General features: G+C 35.1%; 1 protein-coding gene across 2 annotated transcripts in view; it reads right to left on the reverse strand.

The window, feature by feature from the left end:
* LOC131797114 (chloride channel protein 2) overlaps positions 1-21351 on the reverse strand; it is a 33079-nt gene that overhangs the window by 9393 nt on the left and 2335 nt on the right. For both annotated transcript variants that reach the window (XM_066172773.1, XM_066172774.1), the window contains exons 2-24: positions 20936-21089; positions 13490-13618; positions 12358-12483; positions 11492-11577; positions 10766-10813; positions 10572-10649; positions 10391-10469; positions 9889-10014; positions 9698-9782; positions 9441-9548; positions 8129-8213; positions 7252-7407; positions 6340-6409; positions 6122-6232; positions 5333-5430; positions 4395-4504; positions 3800-3933; positions 2957-3113; positions 2017-2083; positions 1535-1595; positions 1075-1130; positions 702-746; positions 193-297 (exon numbers count right to left, since the gene is read on the reverse strand). In XM_066172773.1, the coding sequence (XP_066028870.1) occupies positions 193-297; positions 702-746; positions 1075-1130; positions 1535-1595; positions 2017-2083; positions 2957-3113; positions 3800-3933; positions 4395-4504; positions 5333-5430; positions 6122-6232; positions 6340-6409; positions 7252-7407; positions 8129-8213; positions 9441-9548; positions 9698-9782; positions 9889-10014; positions 10391-10469; positions 10572-10649; positions 10766-10813; positions 11492-11577; positions 12358-12483; positions 13490-13618; positions 20936-21089 (2274 nt within the window). The remainder of the gene's footprint in view (positions 1-192; positions 298-701; positions 747-1074; positions 1131-1534; positions 1596-2016; positions 2084-2956; positions 3114-3799; positions 3934-4394; positions 4505-5332; positions 5431-6121; positions 6233-6339; positions 6410-7251; positions 7408-8128; positions 8214-9440; positions 9549-9697; positions 9783-9888; positions 10015-10390; positions 10470-10571; positions 10650-10765; positions 10814-11491; positions 11578-12357; positions 12484-13489; positions 13619-20935; positions 21090-21351) is intronic.

Consider the following 21351-nt stretch of genomic DNA (forward strand, 5'->3'; position numbering starts at 1 on the left):
TTACAAAACACATAAGGATAGATAAATAATATGCCGTCAAAGCAAAAGAGAACATTTCTCTGTCGCGTCCAATTTCTGAATACACACCACCTTCAAATAAGCGCCCTGCTCGAACATGCGCCGTACTTGAGGCGTGAAAAATCTAATGAGCGCCACGGCGCTTATTTGAGCAAATATGGTATTTCTCAATACCTTTAACAGCGACGTCCTTTCAACTAACTGAAAAGGGGCTGGATCAATCTGACAGTTACTGTAGTCAATAGGTCTCTGCAAGAGTTCTTTTTCCCACTGAAGTTGCTGCACAGTAATAATAATAATAATAATAACAAAAAAAAATAATAATTATAATAAAAACAACAAAGTTAGTAGGTGTGAGTTAAATATAACTCACCACCCATTTAATTTAATATTTGCCGTCAAGATACAATAATCACAATTCATGTTCAAATTTAACAATAAATCCAGGTTTATCTTGGCAAAAGTCTTCAGCCATGATTCACCTTCGCAATTAGTCTCTCTGTACAACATCAATATCTTTTCCAAGTGAAGTGAAAGAAAATAAGAAAAAACTTAGCAGCGAGTGAGTGTTACCTCACCAAAACATACTCAAATTCTCTCAACCAATTCAGAAGGAAATGTATGGTTGCTGGAAGGGAAAAATAGAAATCGGATATTGGCAAAGTAAGGCCTTACTGACTCACCTGATCCACAGTTGGACTGTCTTTATCAGGTGCATCTGAGGTTTTCTACACGTAAAAAAAAAAACCAACAAACAAACAAACAAACAGTCAAATCCTTTCTTGTGTCACACTCATTTCTTGTGTCACACATAGGATTCAAATGGCGACTCAGTCTCTATAGTTTCCCACTCTTTGAACTCTCAGTGGCTCCTTCAGACATTTTACTTGATCTGATTGGACGTTCTTTTGCACTTAAACCACACCATTCAATTCAACATTTTAACAAAGGTTCGCAAGGAGTTTGGTATAAATATAGAATCAAAAGTATATAAACTGCCAAGGGAATCGTATTAAAACGAATAAAATACAAAGTAATACGGTTTTATCTTCCTACCTCAGCTTCATTAAGAGCTGACCCACTACCGAAGAGTTTGTGAAGTCTTGTAGGAACTAACAGGAAAAAAAATGAATAAAAGGGTGTAAGTTTCTAAAGAAACTGTGGTGTTGCATCGGTGGGAGAGTATAACAGGGTATTTTGGTATCGTTAATTGAGTTAATAACGTGAATAGGCCACCGTAAAGAGTTTCAAAGCTGACGTTTCGAGCGTTAGCCCTTCGCCGGAGCGAAAACAAGCAGCTGTTGGTTGTATCGATACATCTTTAATAGCTAGCTTATCAAATCCTCAAAACCCTTCCCACGAAGCAAAACTTTTTCTTTTGTATTATTATTATTATTATTCTTAATACTAATAAAATTTAAATCTGATTCTATAAGCTTAAAGATTAGACAGCATACTGCTTTATTAAAGGTTCACCATTCAAGAAGTTAACTTTGCGTAACATAGCCAATATTACCTGGAATTTTCTCCAGCAAAGACTTTCCAGTTGATGATTTTTGAGATTGACTATCCTGTCTCTAGATTAAAAAAAAAAGAACAAATCGGCTAAATAAAAAGGTGTGAAAAGCCTTTTATTCTTCAATTTGAATGCTTTCCCCATAGTGAAGTAAAGTATTTGAATTTGCCAGTTCAATTACTTATTACACATTCCAGTGCACATTCATTTCTGTGCAATATGCAAGCTATACAATGTGCTATTAGGGGAACGCATTGATACTTGAAAAAATTGTTATTGATTCTTTACTAAATATAGAACTCATTTTGCCACTGGGACACTGCATTTCATTGTCACTCCTTGCCGCTATGAGATGTAAATATCTCCTTCAATTAATTAGTCCAATAGGTATATACTAAGGAACTATTTCCTACAATACCACTACCTCTCTCTCTCGTAAAACGTTTCTCCTGTAACCAATATCTAATAGTTATATTTCATACTTTTAACGTTATTTCAGCTGCCACCTCCAGTTGAGCTGCTGATGATTGGGTATTGCGGCTCTGATCACTGAGGAGAAATAAGAATGATATAAGCAACATCAGGCGGAACAAAACAAAGCTATTTATAACTCGATCAGCTTTTCAATACACACAAAGAGCTAAAATCAATAAAAAACATGAAAAAATGCTGAGTTCAATAGGTTGCAATTTTGAGTGAAATTAAGTAACTATAAAGCCACTAGTACTTCATATCCATGCATATCATGTGCTACACCAATAAATAAGCAATTTCTTACGTCACAATTATGTTCTAATTTCTAGTATTTTTTGGTATACTCCACCACAATTGTTGTCTGGTCTCATTATACCATATGCTATCTCACATGATCGGACCACACTACTGCTGCAACGCATATTGGGTGATGAGAAAAAAAACAATAGCTGTGAAGGAGACTAATAATTCAGCTTCCACTTTTTTTTAAAAAATCTTGCATAAAATGAGACAATAATTATGAAATCCGTTGATTATAGGAGTGCACATGGCATTGAAAAGTCATGGATACATTGTGTGGCCACATATTTTGTTCCCTCACTTGATGAAACATGATAATAATAAATTGGTTGTATTTACATGAAAAAGTTTGCTTAGATTCCCGATTGCTAACTTAATTCTCGTTTAAAGAAAGTTGGGTACTAGCTCTAGACGAGTTGGTGGCTAAATACCAGAGTACAGTGTCTAGAGTCTGAACTACAGATGGAGTGCACATAGTCAGAATTTCATGAAATATTTCCTGGGAAGTTGATTGGAAATCATTTATACTACAGGATGGAGAAAGGTGCTGAGAGCAAAATGAAAAACACAAAACAAGCTAAGGTCCCTCTCCACTCCTGAACCTCTCTACTCAAATACAGAGCGAGATATTAAGATTTTAAGACATACTCAGATTGTAACTGTGGAGGATCTGGTGTTTCTGGCCTCGCACATAATGCATCTTCACTCTCTGCATTACTGCTGGACTGGTATAGTTTTTGCATGTGCAGATTTAAAAGAGATTGCAGCTGAGGTCGCTGAATGGAGCCAAGAAGGATCATTGAATCTAATAATCAGATCAAAAGCACCAGTCAATTGAAGCTTATAGAGCAATCTATTGTCTCTCTATTGTAACCATTTAAGGCCAGCCTACCGATAAACATAGATTATTTTTTCATTAAGACTATTCAGGCCTGAAACCTTAAATGCATATTTTCAAGTAACATCACCTTCCCCCAACCATCCCATGAAGTCCTAAGAGCATTCCCACTTATCAGAACAATGTGCTGGCATTGAAAGACGATTAATAGATTTGGTACTCTGCTATATTTTTAGTCAACCACAACATATCTTTATGCTCCACTAGGTCATAAGTAACCTATGCTTGGGTTTCAGTCTATTCCAAACTTGCAGAATACCTATGACCTAATTTCCATGACCTTCTCCAAGACTTTTTTTGATATTTGCAAAAACATAAAACTGAAAATGTTTCATTCCACGTTATAAGTAAGGTATGTGAAAATGAGCATTGGGTAGATCAGGTATTCCTTGCTTTTTGGCCTACATAATTAACTATCCTGATTTGTACAGTAAACTTTATGATTTTCCATGATCCACATTCAAATTCTAAGACTTTCAATGACTTCAGGATGAAACTACAAACTTCTGCAAGTTCTCATAATATTCATAATGTGGATAATGTGGGTAAACCCTACATGTACATGGGCAAACTTTGCTATACTTTAGTATCACCTTCTGAATCCACTAATGGATAAGAGCGGTGATGTGACTTATCCAGTAATTCTTTGAGGTCAGCATATTTTGAATGAAAGGAGATGTAAAAAAGATTGGTCTTCATTATGTCAGCAACAAGTAAGTTGTACACCCTGTTTAAGAAAGACAATTAAAGTTAAAGACAGATTTTCAAAAAACTTGTTTTTAGTGGTCAAAAATAGTTGCTCATGGCAATTAATTGACAAACTATTTCTTTAACAAACAATAACTACTTTCCTTGGTTAGTTATTGGCAGGTAAAATAATGGAAGCAATAAAAGTAGAAATTCCTTAAATCAAAATTGTGTTAATACCACTATCCTCTTTTTAACAAGAGTAAAACAATCTTGGTGACCTCAATCATTAATCACTAAGTAGTAATCAATGTTCAATTTCTGTAAATTTTAAAAATTTCTCCAAAGAAGATTTCTAGCCACTTTACACTGAATTTTCTTGCAAGCCTACAGAAAAAAAGACTCAGTAATATGATTGTTCACGTTAACATAAAGCAGTGTTTTAGTTCTAAATTTGTCATTAAAGTATCTAATTATATGAATAAAAATTAATGTACATACTGAGTTTTTGTCAAGTCAGGCAGGTATGGCAACCTCTTGATTTGAATAATGCTGTCATAAAACGATGGCTGTAACCACTGTGCAATAGCATTAGCAATCAAAACAGCAATCTACAGAATAACAAAATAATGTAAGCTATACATAGGCTTTACCATTGACAATCCACAAACTTGGAATGTATTTAGGGTTCAAAAACTTTTGGAAGTTGTGATCATAATGGTAGTGTCAGAGGTGATGCCATGAGCTTGTTAAATTTTAGGACAAGGGATTACTCTAAAATAGCATTACAACTTCCAGTGTTCTCCTTTATTCCATTTTTATTCTATTTGGTTAAGGGAGAAAGCACAGCACGCCAACGTTGTCATGTGACCTTTTCAGTGCATTTGAGAGGGGTCATAGGGAACTTCTGCCAACAAGTAGCAGGTGTACTAGTTTACTATGTATTACTGTGACATGCCTATCACATTGCCTAATGTTAACACTGGAGTACCAGTAGGTTGGGTCTCTTGCTTTGTGAAAGCTGAGTGGTATGGTGTAAAAAATAATTCTGCATATGCGTAGCAACCAGTATCCTACTAACAAATTTGAAGTTTTACATATAACTAACCCTTTAACTCCTAGAAGTGATAAACATGTAACTTCTCCCTATAATATCTATACATTATCCAGCAAACAGGTAGTGAGATTACTCAAACTAATATCAGGTACAAGATATTATCTTGATTGAACACCAAATTCTTGTAACCAATATACATTGAAATGCGTAACAGTTAAAGGAGAGAATTAATTAACAATCAGATCTTGGGAGTTAAAGGATTAACTACTGAAGAGGTAGGGGAAATTACAATGCATTGTTATCATAACTATCAACCAGACATATAATATACAAAATTTAGTTGTAATTGGGCAAAGAGCAATACAAATATAGCACAACATACCATAACAGGAAGGATATGGGTGATTTGTCCTGTGAGTTCAAACACAATCACAGATGTAGATATTGTGTGGGTAACGGCTGCTGACATAGCTGCTGCTCCTGTTTCACCATCACAAAAAAAATTTGTGTTACCTGATAAAAGGCTACCACAGCACAAAGTTGATAGCCACCAAAGGAAACTCTAATATGATTTTACTTACTTTGAAAAAAATAATAATTTGTAGCAAAAAAAAAAAAAACCAAAAAGAATAGACTCTTTCCATTTGTTGATTTCATTTGGTGTAAGTCAAGACTGTAATGCAACAGTGTTTTGTAATGTGTAATATAAGGAGAACATACAGATTAATTTCAAGTTAATTTCATTCTTTTGCTGAAAGTGTGTGGGAGAATGTATCTGTTACCTGAGTGTAGTTGTACATACTACTGAAACTGAAAAGTCAAACAGACATTTAACAAGCCTCAACCTGTAGTTTCCTATGCTGTGAGCATGAAATATCTTATTTTCACTTTTAAATCATAAGTCAAGCCTTTAAAACAGTTTGCTATGGATATGACACTGTGATGTTTTATGAGTAAATAGGTCAAAATAAAAATAAACAGGGGAGAACTTTAAAGTAGGAAATCTGCAGAGTAGTTGTTTAATTCAAAGTTGAATTATTGGAAGTTGGCTTTTGTGCTGGGAGAAAACCCTTGTGGCAAGGAAGAGAATCAAGAGCTCATTCCACTGCACTATCCTTAGTCCTCGAATACACTACAGCTAGCTGGCTTTGCACTGTGTTCATCTCCTTACCAACAACAGCATATCCCCCTGGAACCACAGGTGAAACTGCATCCCCAGAGTTCACACCATTAGGAAACCATGTGGCCATGGCTTCTCCCACAAGCCGGCCAAATGCTGCACCTATAGAAAATCAGTCAAGAAGATAGAGTAATCATGAAAGGGGTTTTGATTCCATTGAATTAAATAAGTAACGAAGAGAACTACTGGAAAGTGTTATTTTGACATACCTATTAAAAATACAGGAAAGAAGACGCCAGCAGGAAAGGGCAATGTAACTGATACAGCTGTCATAATGAACTGAATTAAAATAAAAAATACATCAATACATAAAATACATCAATACATAAAGTACATCATTGCTTAACTTGACTTACTGCATACAAATTTTGTATGCAGTAACTCAAGTTAAGCAATGATCCTTGCAGGCTGCTTCAATTTAAGCAGTTGTAGAAAAAATTCAGGCTTTGAGGGGATTCAACTCTTGCCCCCCAGATGCTAGTTGGGGTAATTACCAGCTAAGCTATGAAGCCACATACTAGGATGGGAGTGAGGCAAATTTTTAGAGGTTCTCCTATTCCACTGAGGAATCTAATCACAATTTTAGATGATCACAACTTTAAATGAAAAAAAAAATTATTTAGAATAAAATTCATATGTATTTAAAGGACACTTAAACAAGGAATGCTCCCTTGATGTGACTCTGTTGGAACAGAATCTGGTACTAGCAGACAGTTTACAGTGGAAACCATAAACACCAAAAATACTTATGGAATGTTACTGTGCTCTAAGGGAAAAGCCCATCACGCATCAGAAAACCGAAGTGCAACCAGCAATCATTATGGTAATAAATGTGTGGTTTTTGAAGTTTGTCCTCATGAACTTTATCTTGATTACTCAGTAAACAATTGACCTGTCAGAATCAAATCCAAGTATTCTAGTTTCTTAAGTTTCACAATACATGAGACATTGCTGCTAAAAAAATCAGCCTTCTTTTGAATTTCAAAACCAAGGGACAAAAATTTGTATTGTGAATTTTTGACAATTAAAAAAAAGAATCCCATGAGAGCTGTGATAAAAAAACATATTTTTTGATACCCAACAACTTCACATGACAACTCTTTCCTAACAATTACACATACCTTCAGGACAATAAATATAACCAAGGTGACATAGATATTAGTGTTGGCTCCATCCCAGTGCTTTAAGACATTTAGACTAGCTTGATCATCAGAATCTCGTGCTTCAGACCATGTGATGTTTATGAAGAGTTCATCTATTGCTTGCTTTTGAGTCAGCTATCAAGAGAACAACAATTTAAGTCAGTGTTTTGCAAACCTTTAAAGTCCCTGTACATACAGATATCCAGCATTGAGGAAGGCCTTATTGCCTGACATCTAGCTTGTTGACAACCTCAAATATCTAAAGCATATTTTGCATTACTGAAATTGATAGCAATGAGATTTCTGAACAGTTTGCTTTTCCTGTATTTAACATTGTTTCTGATTACAATAAAAAACACTGGACAAATATGAAACTCAACTTTGTTTGAAAGAGTCTTGACCAAAAAAAACTTTGCACAACAACATGTCGATTTAATACTTGATCAAAACTGTGACAAAATTCTTGAACTAAATTAGTCATCACAAGCACAATTTGAACAGTAATAAGACAGTGCACACATCATGCTTGCGGTAATTGTCATGTCTGTATAAGTGGACAGAATGCGTCATGTGCAGAGGCTGTTGTCTTGCATTTTGCTAAGTTAACTGTTGGTTTTTTTATGAAAACATATATTAACCAATGTCTAGTTTCTTTCTCAAATTTTGTCATAGTCTTGATTAAGTGGTAACAGGACTTCATGTCATCCAATTTTGTCTCTAATCATACTATTGTCAGTGTGATTAACTAATTGGATTCCCACTTTGCAGTCATCTGATTTTGTCAACCACCTGTATGATTACAGTCTGAATTGGACTCCACTCCATCCTATTACCAATTTAAATACACTAGCTCCACCTCTCCAGCCATGAATTGTCCAAGTCCTTTGGGAAAAGTGATTGTTGCAATGATAAAGACAACAACTGCTGGATATACAAAGCGGCTGCAACAAAAATATTGTATAACAAATATCTGCTTTAGTATCTCTTAATTTCTGTAGGTAATTCCCTTTATTGTTGTAGCCTATTTCTGCTGCACACAATCTTCATACCTGGTTCGAATGCACACTTAAAACAAATGGTAGCTTTTACTTTAGCTGGAGGCTTGTAAGTGATGTAAATTGTGACTTTCTAGTAAAAGGGTAACACTTCCTCTTTTTATTTTTCAAAATCTTGATCTAGTTGAACCACATTTTTTAACGTGGAGAGATTTTCAGCAAAATGTAAGGCCAATTTAAGGCTTTGTCATGAAAATGAAAAAAAGTGCTTATAGTAGGTCTAATTACTAATGCCAGATCGAGTTAAATCTATTTTGCCAAAGAGGAACATGATCAGGTGGTTATCGAAAACCATTTTTTAAATAAAAACAAGTAATCATTTGGATGGCTATAGACTGCCAGTGTATGGTTATATATTAAGTTAAATAAAAAAGGGGTGGTAATTTCCTGTCCAGATTTCAGTTAAATTGGCCTGATCGACAAGAAAAGAATCAGACATAATTTTAATTTGCCACCCATACCACAGAAACAAGAAGTGATCCCTCTCTTAAATGGCATTTTAATCATTTCCTCAACAAGCAACAAATTCAAGGGTAACTAAAAGATATTTGATAGCAATCTTTGACAAGTTCTGGAATATCTTGAGTTAGCAAATATATTTAATGTAATTAATTTATAACACCAATCAAACTTCTTAAAAATTCAACATCAGAGTGATGGTGATCAACAATTAGTACCACAATTCTTCCATCCCAAGGCTGAACAAAAATTAAATTTTCCTATTCAATATTAATACATTTTGAAGAAGAAAAGTGATGAGAAATAACAAAAAATATGAACATGAGGACATTGCTTGATTTTAATACCTGATGCAGAGAGGAGAATTGATGTCCAATCCTTTGACCTCTTAGAGTGACAAGCATCAAAATTTTTCTTAACAATATCACCCCTGAATCAATCATTAAGATCACAAGGATAGCAGTCAAAATAATCACCAACTGAAGAGCTGTTGATCATTGGACAAATTCTCCTTGTCAGCATCTTAGGAAATGTATAGAGAATGGTATGGAGACTATGCAATCCATAATGATTTAAGGGTGCAAAAGGTTAGATATTGGGAGAGAAAGAGCTATCCACACTAAAATACTCAAGACATGCAGATAGAAAACTTACTTTCTAGCAAGAAATTTTGCCACCTTGGTGTGTTTGTGAGTTCTGTGAATGTCGACAAGTTTTCTGTGTGTGAAGACAAACAAGGCTCCTCCAAAGCCACAAATCAACCTAAAAAGGAAAAGTTTTTGCAGCTTTGTTACAATGTTAAATCAATGAATAGATTATGTGTTGCAGTCTATATGTTCAGTAATAAATCACAGATGACTATAAAATGTGGTAAGAAAAAAGATATAAAATTACATAACTGATGTTCTTACCCTATTGATGCAAATGCAATGAACTCTTCCACATCAAATGGAAAGTCCAGCCTAAAATTAGTCTTGAAGAGAGCAGTGACAGTTTCTAGTGAAGAAAGAGGTCAGAGTTTTAGTGTGTTCAGGTGTTCAAGGCAAAAAGAAGTTGTTTCTATCAACAGCAACTTGTATGTGGTTGCTCAAAATGGTCATACCTTCTTCTTTATCAAATACAGCTAGTAGACGGAACATAAGAGCTCCACAGACAGCAGCAAAAAAGCCACGCCAATAATTTCGAACAGCAAAGTAAGTAGCAGTAACCTCAATACTGAATAGTACCCCTAGAAAGAAAGAGCAAAATTTAATTCAAAGAAAACTAACCAGAAATACAATTAACAGTTATCCATTGAGAAACTTCACTACCAGGTTTTTTAATTTTTTGACAGAATAAAACCACACATTGGGTAAAATGGGTGATTCAGGTCCTATGGATGCTACAGTAGATATATTTGAAAACAACATCTCACAAGGAGAATGCAACGAAATATTCCTGTTCACTTTAAAAAATGGACAAAATATTTTCCAGTCACACTGCAACCATTATTAGACACAGCTGCAGAAACCCTTAAATACATCCCAGTACATGCAAGAGAAGAGATTTAAGACAAAACTGGTGCTATATATTAAACAATACATGAATAAGTAGTCAATGTGTACCTCCAATGGGAGAACCAAAACAGCTTGAAACACCAACAGCACAAGCTGCCGCTAACATCTCTGTATTTCTGGACTCATTCTACAAATTAAGTAACACCATATCCATTTTCCTTCAATAAACCACACTTTCAGCATTGAAATATTGCCTTCTGGCCAATACTGGGGAAAACAAAAACCTTACCGTGTATATGCCTTTAAATGATGCCACAAATTTTCCCATAGATCGTGCCACCATACTTGCTATGTGTACAAAAGGACCCTGTTGATAAAAAAGTGAAAAGCAAACATTTTTAAGCAACAAGCTCCACAACCAGACAAGAAATCAATTTCTTATCTCTCCCTTCCTTCAGCTCATCACAGAAAACCAACACTCACTTCTTTTCCAATGGGAATACTACTTCCAAGAGCAGTAAGAAGACCAACCTAGACCAACAAGACAAGAGACAAATGAAAGTATATTATTCTGAATCATGCACACCAGGTCATGTGACAATTTAGTTGTGACAAGGCAAAATAGCAACTTTTCACAACTATCTTCTTAAGCATAATAACTAGTCCTAAAGAAGCTACATTCCAGCTTGCATGATTTTAATAAATAAGCCTAGCTTCATTATAAAATTTTAATCTGCCAGCTATTTTAAAAATTTCTTTTTCCCAGATTTTTTTTAATTAGTTCAGAATCAATACTATGTTGTGATGTATTTTAACCCTTAAATACACCCTAAAATCAGTCAGCAATTATTCTACATAATATATACTGTTCTCTATACATTCCTCAAGATGCTGACAGGGAGAATTTGTTTTTTAATCAAGAGCTTCCTCAGTTTGTGACCATTTCCTTCCTTCTCCTGACCTTAATGTGTGATTCATGGCTGAAGTAATGAAGTAGGAAATTAGATGCTAATCAATCTTAGCGTTCAATTAGGATTAATCTCTTTCAGCTCTATTGGATAGTTTTGAAGGGTATACACAAATGGCCTTCTGAAAAGTTTTACAAGGCCCTTTTATGTATACAATAGTCCTGACAGAAATAAACAAAAGTGACAAATAGACATCAAACTATCAGGTTATAAATCAAAGTAAACCTGTCCATTAACATACCACTTTTGCAATCAATGTTCTTAATGACAAGTAACGTTTCAAAACTGTTCCCCTTAAAATAACTTTCATCTCAGGAATGCCTGAACCTACAGAGATACAAGGGTATAAAAAAATTGATAAATAAATGTTTCTGCCAAAAAATCAAGAGTTGATAAATAACTATCCTTTATTAACTATTAATACTAATTTTATAGTTACTGTATTGACATTCTGCAATGAATCAAATTGATCTACAGTCAAATTATGATTTATTTGATAAACATATTATGGTATATTACATGTGTAAGTGTTCAGATTCCTTGGCAGGGAACACATGACCCACTGAAGTTGAGCTTGAAAAATTAACTTTTGCCTGAAAGTGTGTAGCTTAAACAAAGCTGTGGTTTGGTTAGGCAAGTATACAGTGAATGAACTAAAACAATAACAAAATTTTCAATCAAAAGCAAGTCAAATGACACTTACTCTTGAAAATGCACTTTGGAGAATGCCAATCATTTCACAGCTCAAACATGTTCACACAGTTATTAATACAAGGTCTAATTTAGGCTGTGGTTTTTGCCAATCAATGGACTACAAAAGTTCCTCATAGGTGGGGTTTTTGAAGTAATTAGACATTTCTTTTATAGATTCCCTTTTGACAGTTCCAGAAAAAAATGTTTGAGCGATCTTTTCTGCTTGATCTAAGATTCTTTAGAGTAAAGTTTGGATTAATAGGGGTTAAACTTTGCTATAATAACCAGCCCTTAATGTTAATTATAAACAAATTGACTACATATATATATCTAAGTTGAAAATCACTTCAAGTTACATGTTAAAGTACAACTAAGTTAACTAGTATGATTGGTTTACAGAGTTTAAGAACATACCTATGGCATGAGGAGAAACTAGATGAGTAAATCCGACAGAAAAGGTAACTAGGCATAGTGGAAAAGATGTCCACACAATATACTGAAGGAAGGTGTTGTTTGGTAAATTGTAAAGCCAAATATGAGCTGAAAAGTTAGAGCATCAAATGAATGAATATTGATTCATAATTACAATATACTACCACAAGATTTCAGAGACATTTACAGACCATGAAGAAAGGGAGCATGTAAGTTTCTATGGACCCTTTTGCTTCATTTATTTGTGGTCATACCCAGTCTCCCATCTTATCTCTACTCTGAAGACCAACCTCTTTAACACTATCCTTTATCTCTACCCTTCTCCTCTCATTTCTCACTTATTCCAACCTTGTGCCCCTGGAATCACTTTGCTGGCCCTCAACCTTTACCTCTACATCTCATCTCTTACCTCTCACCTACAGCACTTCAACCTGCCCTGTCACCTTCCCACCTCTTCTGCTATCTCTCACCCTAGGTCTCACTCTTTAATCCTATCCCTAATCCCTATCCCTCACACTGCAGCACCATCACTGATACCTACCCCTTCATCTGCTATCTCCAGCCCTTATCCCAAGCCTATTAACTCCAGCTCAACCAGCTTATCCCTCACCCTCTTTTCTCACCTAGCACTCTTACACCTTAATCTTTATTACTGGCTCTGATTTTTCATCTATATCCACTCACTGCTCAGCCCCACCCCTTATCAAAAACTTTCATCTTTCATCCCTCCTCTACAATACTGTACTCCCCAAACCTGACTGACCCCATCCTTTACTACATAGCCCCCTTACCCTTTTTTTTTTTTTACCTCCTATCTCACGCTCCTCATCTCTAACCTGTTAAGTCTATCAATAGTTTGGTTATTTGCTTACAACTTACAACACATGTTAATCAATAATCACATCACTTACATACATTTCACAACATTAATATTCATAGTTCACATACAGTCATACAATTGTGGCAATCTTTTTCCATGATGGATGCATCCTTAAAGATACAACACTACATAACCCCTGTTTTAAAAACCTGCTGCTGTCTAGAGAGCCAAAACAAAAAAAAAACAAAATACACAAAATACACAAAAGATAAAAATCAATGTATCTCAACACACCTGTCTGGCACTTATCAATGGCTAAGTCCAACACAAAGCTTATTAGTGCCATGACAATTCCAAGGACCAGAAGAAACACCCAGTCACTTCCCAAACGACTCCAGCAAGGTCGCAACCTCTCAACAAACCCTGCAAAAACATAAAACCATTTTTAACAAAACAATCAGTTTGGGAAAGTGGCTAATCCCTGTACAACCTAACATTAGTATGCATATTCTCTATATGGTATGTAATACTCTACAGTAAACTGTCCTTTTGCTTGCAAGTCATTTTGTCTTTGAGTTGTTTGTGCAGAATCTTTTCAACAGGATTTTTGTATATCACACATGCAATTTGCATAATACAAAACCTGGGAATGCATGTCTTGTGTGTAAAATGGGAATTTTATTCATTAACTTCAAGTCAAAAAGCGTACAGTCTCTAATCAAAATAATTATTTTCTACAATGCATTTTATTCTTTAAGGTAAACAGCATCCGCCCAATTTCATCAAAAGTATTTGTGAATATTTTTACCAGCAAGAAAATTAAACTAGAAAGTTTATAATCCAAGTCTTTGACAAATAATTTAAAGGTATTTTTTCAACCCTGGAAAAAAACTTTCACTAACCATAAGTGTTTACTTTAACTTTAATATAACCTTCATGGCACTGTATTGTTAAGTAGAAGAGCAAGGTTGATTTCACTGAGCTTCCAAGATTCTTGTGCAAGATCAATTCGAAAATAATTTTCAAACATACTAACTGTAATTATTGACGGAAGTTATAATTCTTTACAAAGTAGTAAAATGAAAGTGTGAATTTCATTTAGCCTGTGCCATGGCCTTGCTAAGGGGAGATGACTTGAAGAACTGACTGGTGAAAAATGGCAAAGATAGCATTTTTTCTTAAATAAAGAACAACAATGAGCCTTGCAGTTTTTCAAATTTAAAATAATTTATTTTCTTTATCCTCTTTCTGTTTGGCATATTTTGCTTCTTCAAACTACACTGAACGTTTTTCAGTATTTTTCACGCTTACATTAGGGTTTCACGTTTCGACCAATCACAATGCGTATATTTAGATATGACGAGAGCATAAGGACATCAAAATCTACATGACCTTTTTATGAAACAAGTTCGTACGTGAACAGGTCTTGAAAACCGCCTTGCCGACGCTTTGAGTTTTTAGCTGGTTTCTCTCCACAAGCATGGCTGCCACCTCTGATGCTGAAGTAAGTGAAAGTGGACGACAAACAAAATAATTCTGCAGACGAAAATGCAAGCTGGATTTCCGTGATTATTTTGAAGGTCGCTATCACCACACCTACGACTGGGATTTTCAAAGTTCTCTTTCATCGACAGTTGTATTGTTCTTACTAGTTAGTTGCCTTTCGCTGATTCAGTCATTTCAAGAATTAGTAACATGTAAAGTAAATTTTATCAATTTTCATTTAAAACGAATGCCTGAAATAGGACATAAAGCTGTGAATACTGTGATCAGACACACCGACAATGCACAATCGATCGACAATGTACTTTCCACTACGATGAGTTCAGAATCTTTCGTAACTGCACGGTTTTATCACGGTTTCAGTCGATTTTCTCGCAACCGATCGTGTTAAAATGCCTCTTGTTTGCATAGAAGCATACACCTTGAATCAGCTTTCAGCGAATTCCCGTCGCCTTTACTTGTTCGGATCAAAATGGCAACGAAATCAATCCATGTCACGCAAGTTGTGTTCATGCGGTGGAATATCTACAGTGTTCACGGAGACAATTCAACATTTCCCGTAAAGCCTCTCGAATGATATAAAAATGGCAACTCGTAAATACTTCGAAACGTTTCGATCGAGGGCATTTTCGGGCGCGGGTTGTTGTTAATCCTCAGCGACTTAGCCTCTCTTTCGAGATGTATACAACTGGAATGGACTGTGGGCCAAGGAATAGACTCAACCTTTTAGCTTTTTCGTTAAGTTTTCCGTTTTCCACCGAAAGAGAATCACTGCTTCGAGCAAAGACAGAATACCCTGTCACTTTGGTCCACCTCATTTACATGTGTTGGGAGGCTTTGAAGAACAAGGCATAACACAGTAGACGCTTTTCTTAATCAATAACATGCAATTGAGTGGCAGAGTATTCTGCAGTTTAGCCTGCTTTCAAATTTATGACCATTTGTGACTCATTTTTCGACTCATATGAGATAAACTAGGCATAACGTTACAAAATTTGACAGGGCAGTAAAACCTACTAAGCAGGTCTGCATGCCTCAAATTATAAATAAACTTACTCCACAAGTGTTTGAAGTGAACTTGATATTTATGCCTTGAGGGCACTTATGCATAGAGTATATAGTTAGGGAAACCAAGGGAAATTCTGTGTAGAAGCTAATTGACTCATCCTAGTTTCTGTAGTTTTAAAGGACTACAGATGTTCAATACTGCTATTCCCCCGGAATAGGATGCTAGTTTATCACATGTAACACACCCCCCCCCCTCCCCCTCCAAAAAAAAAAATGTTTGGACTGCCCATGAAGTTTATTGCTCCCATTTACATTTCAAGATGGAGAGGCTCTGACAGCACAGGGTGTTTTGGATGATGTACGCAAGGCCAAAATCTAAACCTCTCAAGTCAGGAGTCACAAACACCAACCATTATCCTACCACATGTCCAATGAAAAAAAGACACTTACATTAATATTCCATATTCTTTTGTCTTTCACTCAGAGACAAGAAGATTTTAAAGATGAAGATGCCAAGGAAGAATCAAAAGGAATATGTGGACCAGACATGTGGTACTCCCCAAAAGGAAAATCTATCCCTTGTGCTATTCTTATTGTCATCTTGTGGATAGTATTTCTTCCCTTTGTTATTATATTTGGATTTTCTGTGCTCCTGTGGCTTTGCCTTTCAAAATGCTATACATATTTCTTCATGGCAGGTCTTCAGAGTTCAAGAAATGTTGAAGGACCAAATTAATGTGTAACAGAATACTGTACACACTTATATTGCACAAATATAATCCAACCTTAGCTGGTGACTCTCTCCAATTAGCAACCATCTTGCAGAACATTAAAAAAAAAAAAATTCTGCTTAATGATGTAGAAAATATCAGAAACGTATAACTGTTCAAATACTGTTATCTCATTATGGTCACCGGTTTACTGGCAATACATCTCCCAGGCAATACATGATATCGTTTTTCTTTTCACAATCAACTGTCGGTTCAACAGTATTGACTCATGCTCGGTGAACATTTATGGAAAGATCAAGACGAGATGGCAACAGAGCAGTTAAACTTTCACTCTTAGTTACATTTCTTAGGACTGATTTTTGAACTTTATGTAAAATGTGCTGTCATTTCAGTTCATTACTGCCCAAGGAGAATGTACTAGACTCTATATAACTGTAAGACAGTATGTATAAAAGTGAAGTATATGATAAATTGAAGAGGGGGCTTTAATAGATGTGACATGACACCACATCACAAATTTGTTTTTAACTATTTCACATTATTCTTATTATAAGCACAGCTAACATTCACACACATAGAGGAAGAGATAATTAAAAAGCATTTATCATCCATGCACCAGTTGTTTGGAGGGTGGATAAATTTCTTTCTGGTGGATGGCACAGTTCTGTTTGCTTTGTTAACACTTATCTGCTGGATGGCAATTTATCTGTCGACTGGTGATGTCCTCCCTTTGAACAACCAGGGCCCAGAGATTTTAGTTTTTTAGAGATATAGAAAATTTGTTACACAAAAAAATTATTAACATCGTTTTGCCTTGTACAAGCTATTTGTCTTAAGTTAATGTCTTGATATGGATTTACACACAGAGATAGTTCTTTTAAAGTAAAGTCACACAAATTCCTGCTTTCTCTCATTCATTCACATAAATTTTGCACACATGTAAAGCTATGTTCACAGTGATTTCCTGTTCACTTAATTTCATGGTTTTTCACTTCATTACAACATTTGACGAATAAAAGCGTTGCAAAATGTAATGTAACAAGATACATGTACCCACATTCCCAACTGTGCATTCAGAGCAAGAAGCATTTAATCGTGCATATAAGAACATCAAGAATCCTTAGGAAATAATTTAACTTTTTCCCTTAAGATCAGACATAGGGTGAATCAGCTGAATCAAAAAATACCTTTCAGCAGTGAAATAACTGGAAAAGGAACATGGAATTTCCTTCTTTGTTGTTACCAATTTAAAACCATTTAAAGAACGTGTAGCAAGTAAGATTTATTTTTTTGGTGGTGGGTGGGTTGAGATGTGACACTGTGTACCTAATGTTTTCACTTTTGTAGCAGAAAAAGAGCATAACTTTCAAAAGAACGAAAGTATTGCATGTACTCCACCTTACAAGAAAGAAAAAAAAACCTGATTTATCTGAACTCACCCAGATATTTTGTGATCTGTTGTTTCTATTGTCTAACTACTTCTGAGCAAAAATAAAATGCATCTGTGCCATGCGTACTGTTGTCTCTGCAGCTATTGTTTGGTCTTGTTACACAATGCCTTCTATTCCCCATTGTAGAGAGAGAGAGAGCATCGCATGACAAGACCAAATAACGGTTTTGAAAGGGACTACATTTACTACTGTTCCTCTAACAGAGAGAAAATCAATATAATTTGTCTACAGTTAGTTGCCTAAAAAATATATTTCCACATAATTTTACCTCAAAAAACAAACTGAAACTCTATTGTATCTCAATCAGAACCCAAGCAAAGACTTATTGTGATCTCAAATGAGTGAAGAAAAGGATAATATTTCAAAGAAGGTTCCTTGTTTGGTTGTTAATTTGCAGGTTGTTTACAAGGAATTGACATGTGATTGGGTTAAGTCCAAGGTAGCTAAAAGCTGATTTTGTTCATAGAAAAAGTCAAAACCCTGGAGAATTGTGTGGAAAATTCACTATCAGTAGTATAAAGTTTGATATGAAATTTTTCAGTGGTGTTGGATAATGCATTTAGAATACATCATAAAATGCAGGTTGTTTACAAGGAAATTGCATGTGATGAAGGGAAGTCTATTAAGGCAAAATGGAATTTGATTGGTAGAGTACAATTTAAGCACATGAAAAATTGCCTTAAGTTGACATGTAGTGTAATGATTGGCTATATTCTGATTAGACTTTGGATGTTTTTTTCATAGTATGCAATCACATGCAAGTTTTTTGGTGTGTGCATTGTGAGAAAAGGAGTGGAAAAACACACTTTAACTTAAAAATGATACAAAAATAAATGCACACCTTTCATATCTTGTTAAATCTTGACTTCACTTGATAAGGCTCTTGCAAAGGCCCCAATCATAATGCTTATCAAATGAGCCCAAATTTTTGGTCAATGTCATTGTGCACAGCCCTCTGATTCCATGACATCATTTAAAAGAAACCAATACCCAAATGCTGTGATTGGTGCACGATATCTGAATGCTGTGATATGACTGGTGCCAGACTCAAACCCTACCTTAATGCAGCAATCTGACTGGTGCAAGCAACATACCACTCTACATGCTAACATAGAGTAATTTTTTTAAATTAAAAAAAAAAAAAAAAAAAAAAAACCTCAAAAGGCAGTGTGATTCTACCCCTTGATTCCTTTGACACAATGCATCAATTTTCTTGTTTCTCCAGGAACTTGTACCACTTATGGTCCATTAATCTATTTTGACCATACATTTGTAAAATGACATAAAGGCTAAGAAAAATTAAGGTTTGTAACACCAATCCTCTCCCTCTTCATAGAATAATGTCATTCATTTCCCCAGCATTAAAAAAAAACGTGATTTAAACTGCAATGTATAATAAATTATTGCACGGTAGAATCTTTGATAAATTAACTGAGAGAATAATAAATGACAACATAGAACCTATTGTTTTGAAGAGAAAAACATATTTTCACTGATAAATTGAAGTCATAATTGAGTTTGTTGAACTCTTTAACTCCGGCAATTGATTAACAAGTAACTTCTCCCTATAACATCTCAACATGATACAGCAAACAGGTAATGAGAATACTCAAAATTGTTGGGTAATTGTGATCTTGATTCAACAACAAATTCTTATAAATAATTTTTGATGAAATGCGTCGCAGTTAAGGGGAGAATTAACAATCAGATCTTGGGAATTAAAGAGTTAAGTATTTTCTATCATCTCAATTTTGTGTTTTGTAGTTTCCTTAGATGTAATGGTTTTTTCATCATAGAAAGAGGAAGGAAAACATTTTATATACACTTTAGCTGACCATGACACATTTGGAAATTGAAGGGTCAACCCTCTAATTGGTAATTTCCCCCTAGCTGCTACACATTACCTTGTAAATAAGTTACAAAAATTTGGTGTTAGATCCAGGTAACAATTTGTTCCTTAATGTTGGGATCTTTGTAGGGATATTTTAGGCAAAAGTTACAAGTTGATCACTTGAGGGAGTTAAAGGGTTAACAATACTCTATCAAAAGCTCTCTTTATTCACTAAAGTTAAGACACAACTGCCCTTAGAACAGGTTCAGAGCAATTGAGCTACAATTTAAAAAAAAATTTTAAAAATAACAGAATGAAGGACAGTTTAAGGTTTGATATCTATTTTGTTGCTTCTATCAAAGAGAGTTCATTTAACTGCCTGGTAAATAAAGATGCAAAAAATTTCAGCATGTCCATTGGCTGAGAGAGAGTTAATTAATTCCACATGGAGTGGAAAGTTCAAATTTAATAATGAAAGTTGAAAGTAGAATATCAACAAGGGATTAACTGATTCGAAGTGTAAGTTAAATAAATATGCCACCTTTCAAAATGGTTCAAAAGGACTTGTATAATCCCTATGCATCTGTGGCTCCAAACCATAAAGGGGGGTAATGTTTCTAAAGGAAAAAGTTCTAAAAGAAACAAGATTGTCTGGTATTCATCAACTGAGTTGATAATTGTAAATTGGAAGCCATTAGAATTTTCACAGCCGATGTTTTGAGCATTACCCACTTCCAAATGGGTAATGGGGGTGCTGAGACTAGTTTTGTTTGGTCTTCACGCTCAAAGTTGGATGTCTAAGGCAAATGTTGTAAACCATTTGGCCAGTAATAGGGCACAAACCTGAACAACCACTCTCCTAGACTAATACTTAACTTTGTGATTGCACTCAAGTGACAAAAAGTTCTTTAAGTCTGTTAAGAAGTTGCTGTAATTTTGATGGACCAATTAGGCAAAAAAGTTGCTGCAACCTTGTTGGTTGTAGAGTATCCAAAACCTTACTTTATGAATTAAATGCAATCATCACACAAACTCAGCCCAACTTGTTGGAGAACAAAAAAATTTGTTTTCAAAGATCTTCACAAAATTCACTTCATCATAGCATGCGACTGGCTGGTCAAGTATCGCTGTAAATCAGCATGTCACATACATGTTCTATCCTTCAAGCGTGAACGTTATTCCAAAATATAATTGTTCCAGCTTCAAGTTTACTCACTTTTCACTGATCCAAGCCACGAACTGTCATAAGTTCTAAAGTCATCGTCTGCTTCTTGTTGTTCTCCTCTCCTTTGCTGCTGTTCTCTTCGTAGCCGTGCACCTTGTTCTTTAGCATATTTCTGAAGTTGTGTGGTCGTAAAACGACCATCCATCTAGATATTGAGAATAACAAACAGTGAGTAAATATGACAGAATATGCTTTAAAAGAACAGCAACACAATCTGTGCATCTTGAAATTGTTTGCACAAATTGTTTGCAATCCCACTTAACCCCTTAACTCCCAGAAGTGATCAACATGAAACTTCTCCCTATAATATCCTTACATTATCCAGTAACAGGTGATGAGAATATTCAAACTTATCAGGTAGATGTTGTTACTTGATCTAACACCAAAATCTCATACTCATTTACAAG

The sequence above is a fragment of the Pocillopora verrucosa genome, chromosome 9, assembly GCF_036669915.1.
Source record: "Pocillopora verrucosa isolate sample1 chromosome 9, ASM3666991v2, whole genome shotgun sequence".
Classification (NCBI taxonomy): domain Eukaryota; kingdom Metazoa; phylum Cnidaria; class Anthozoa; order Scleractinia; family Pocilloporidae; genus Pocillopora; species Pocillopora verrucosa.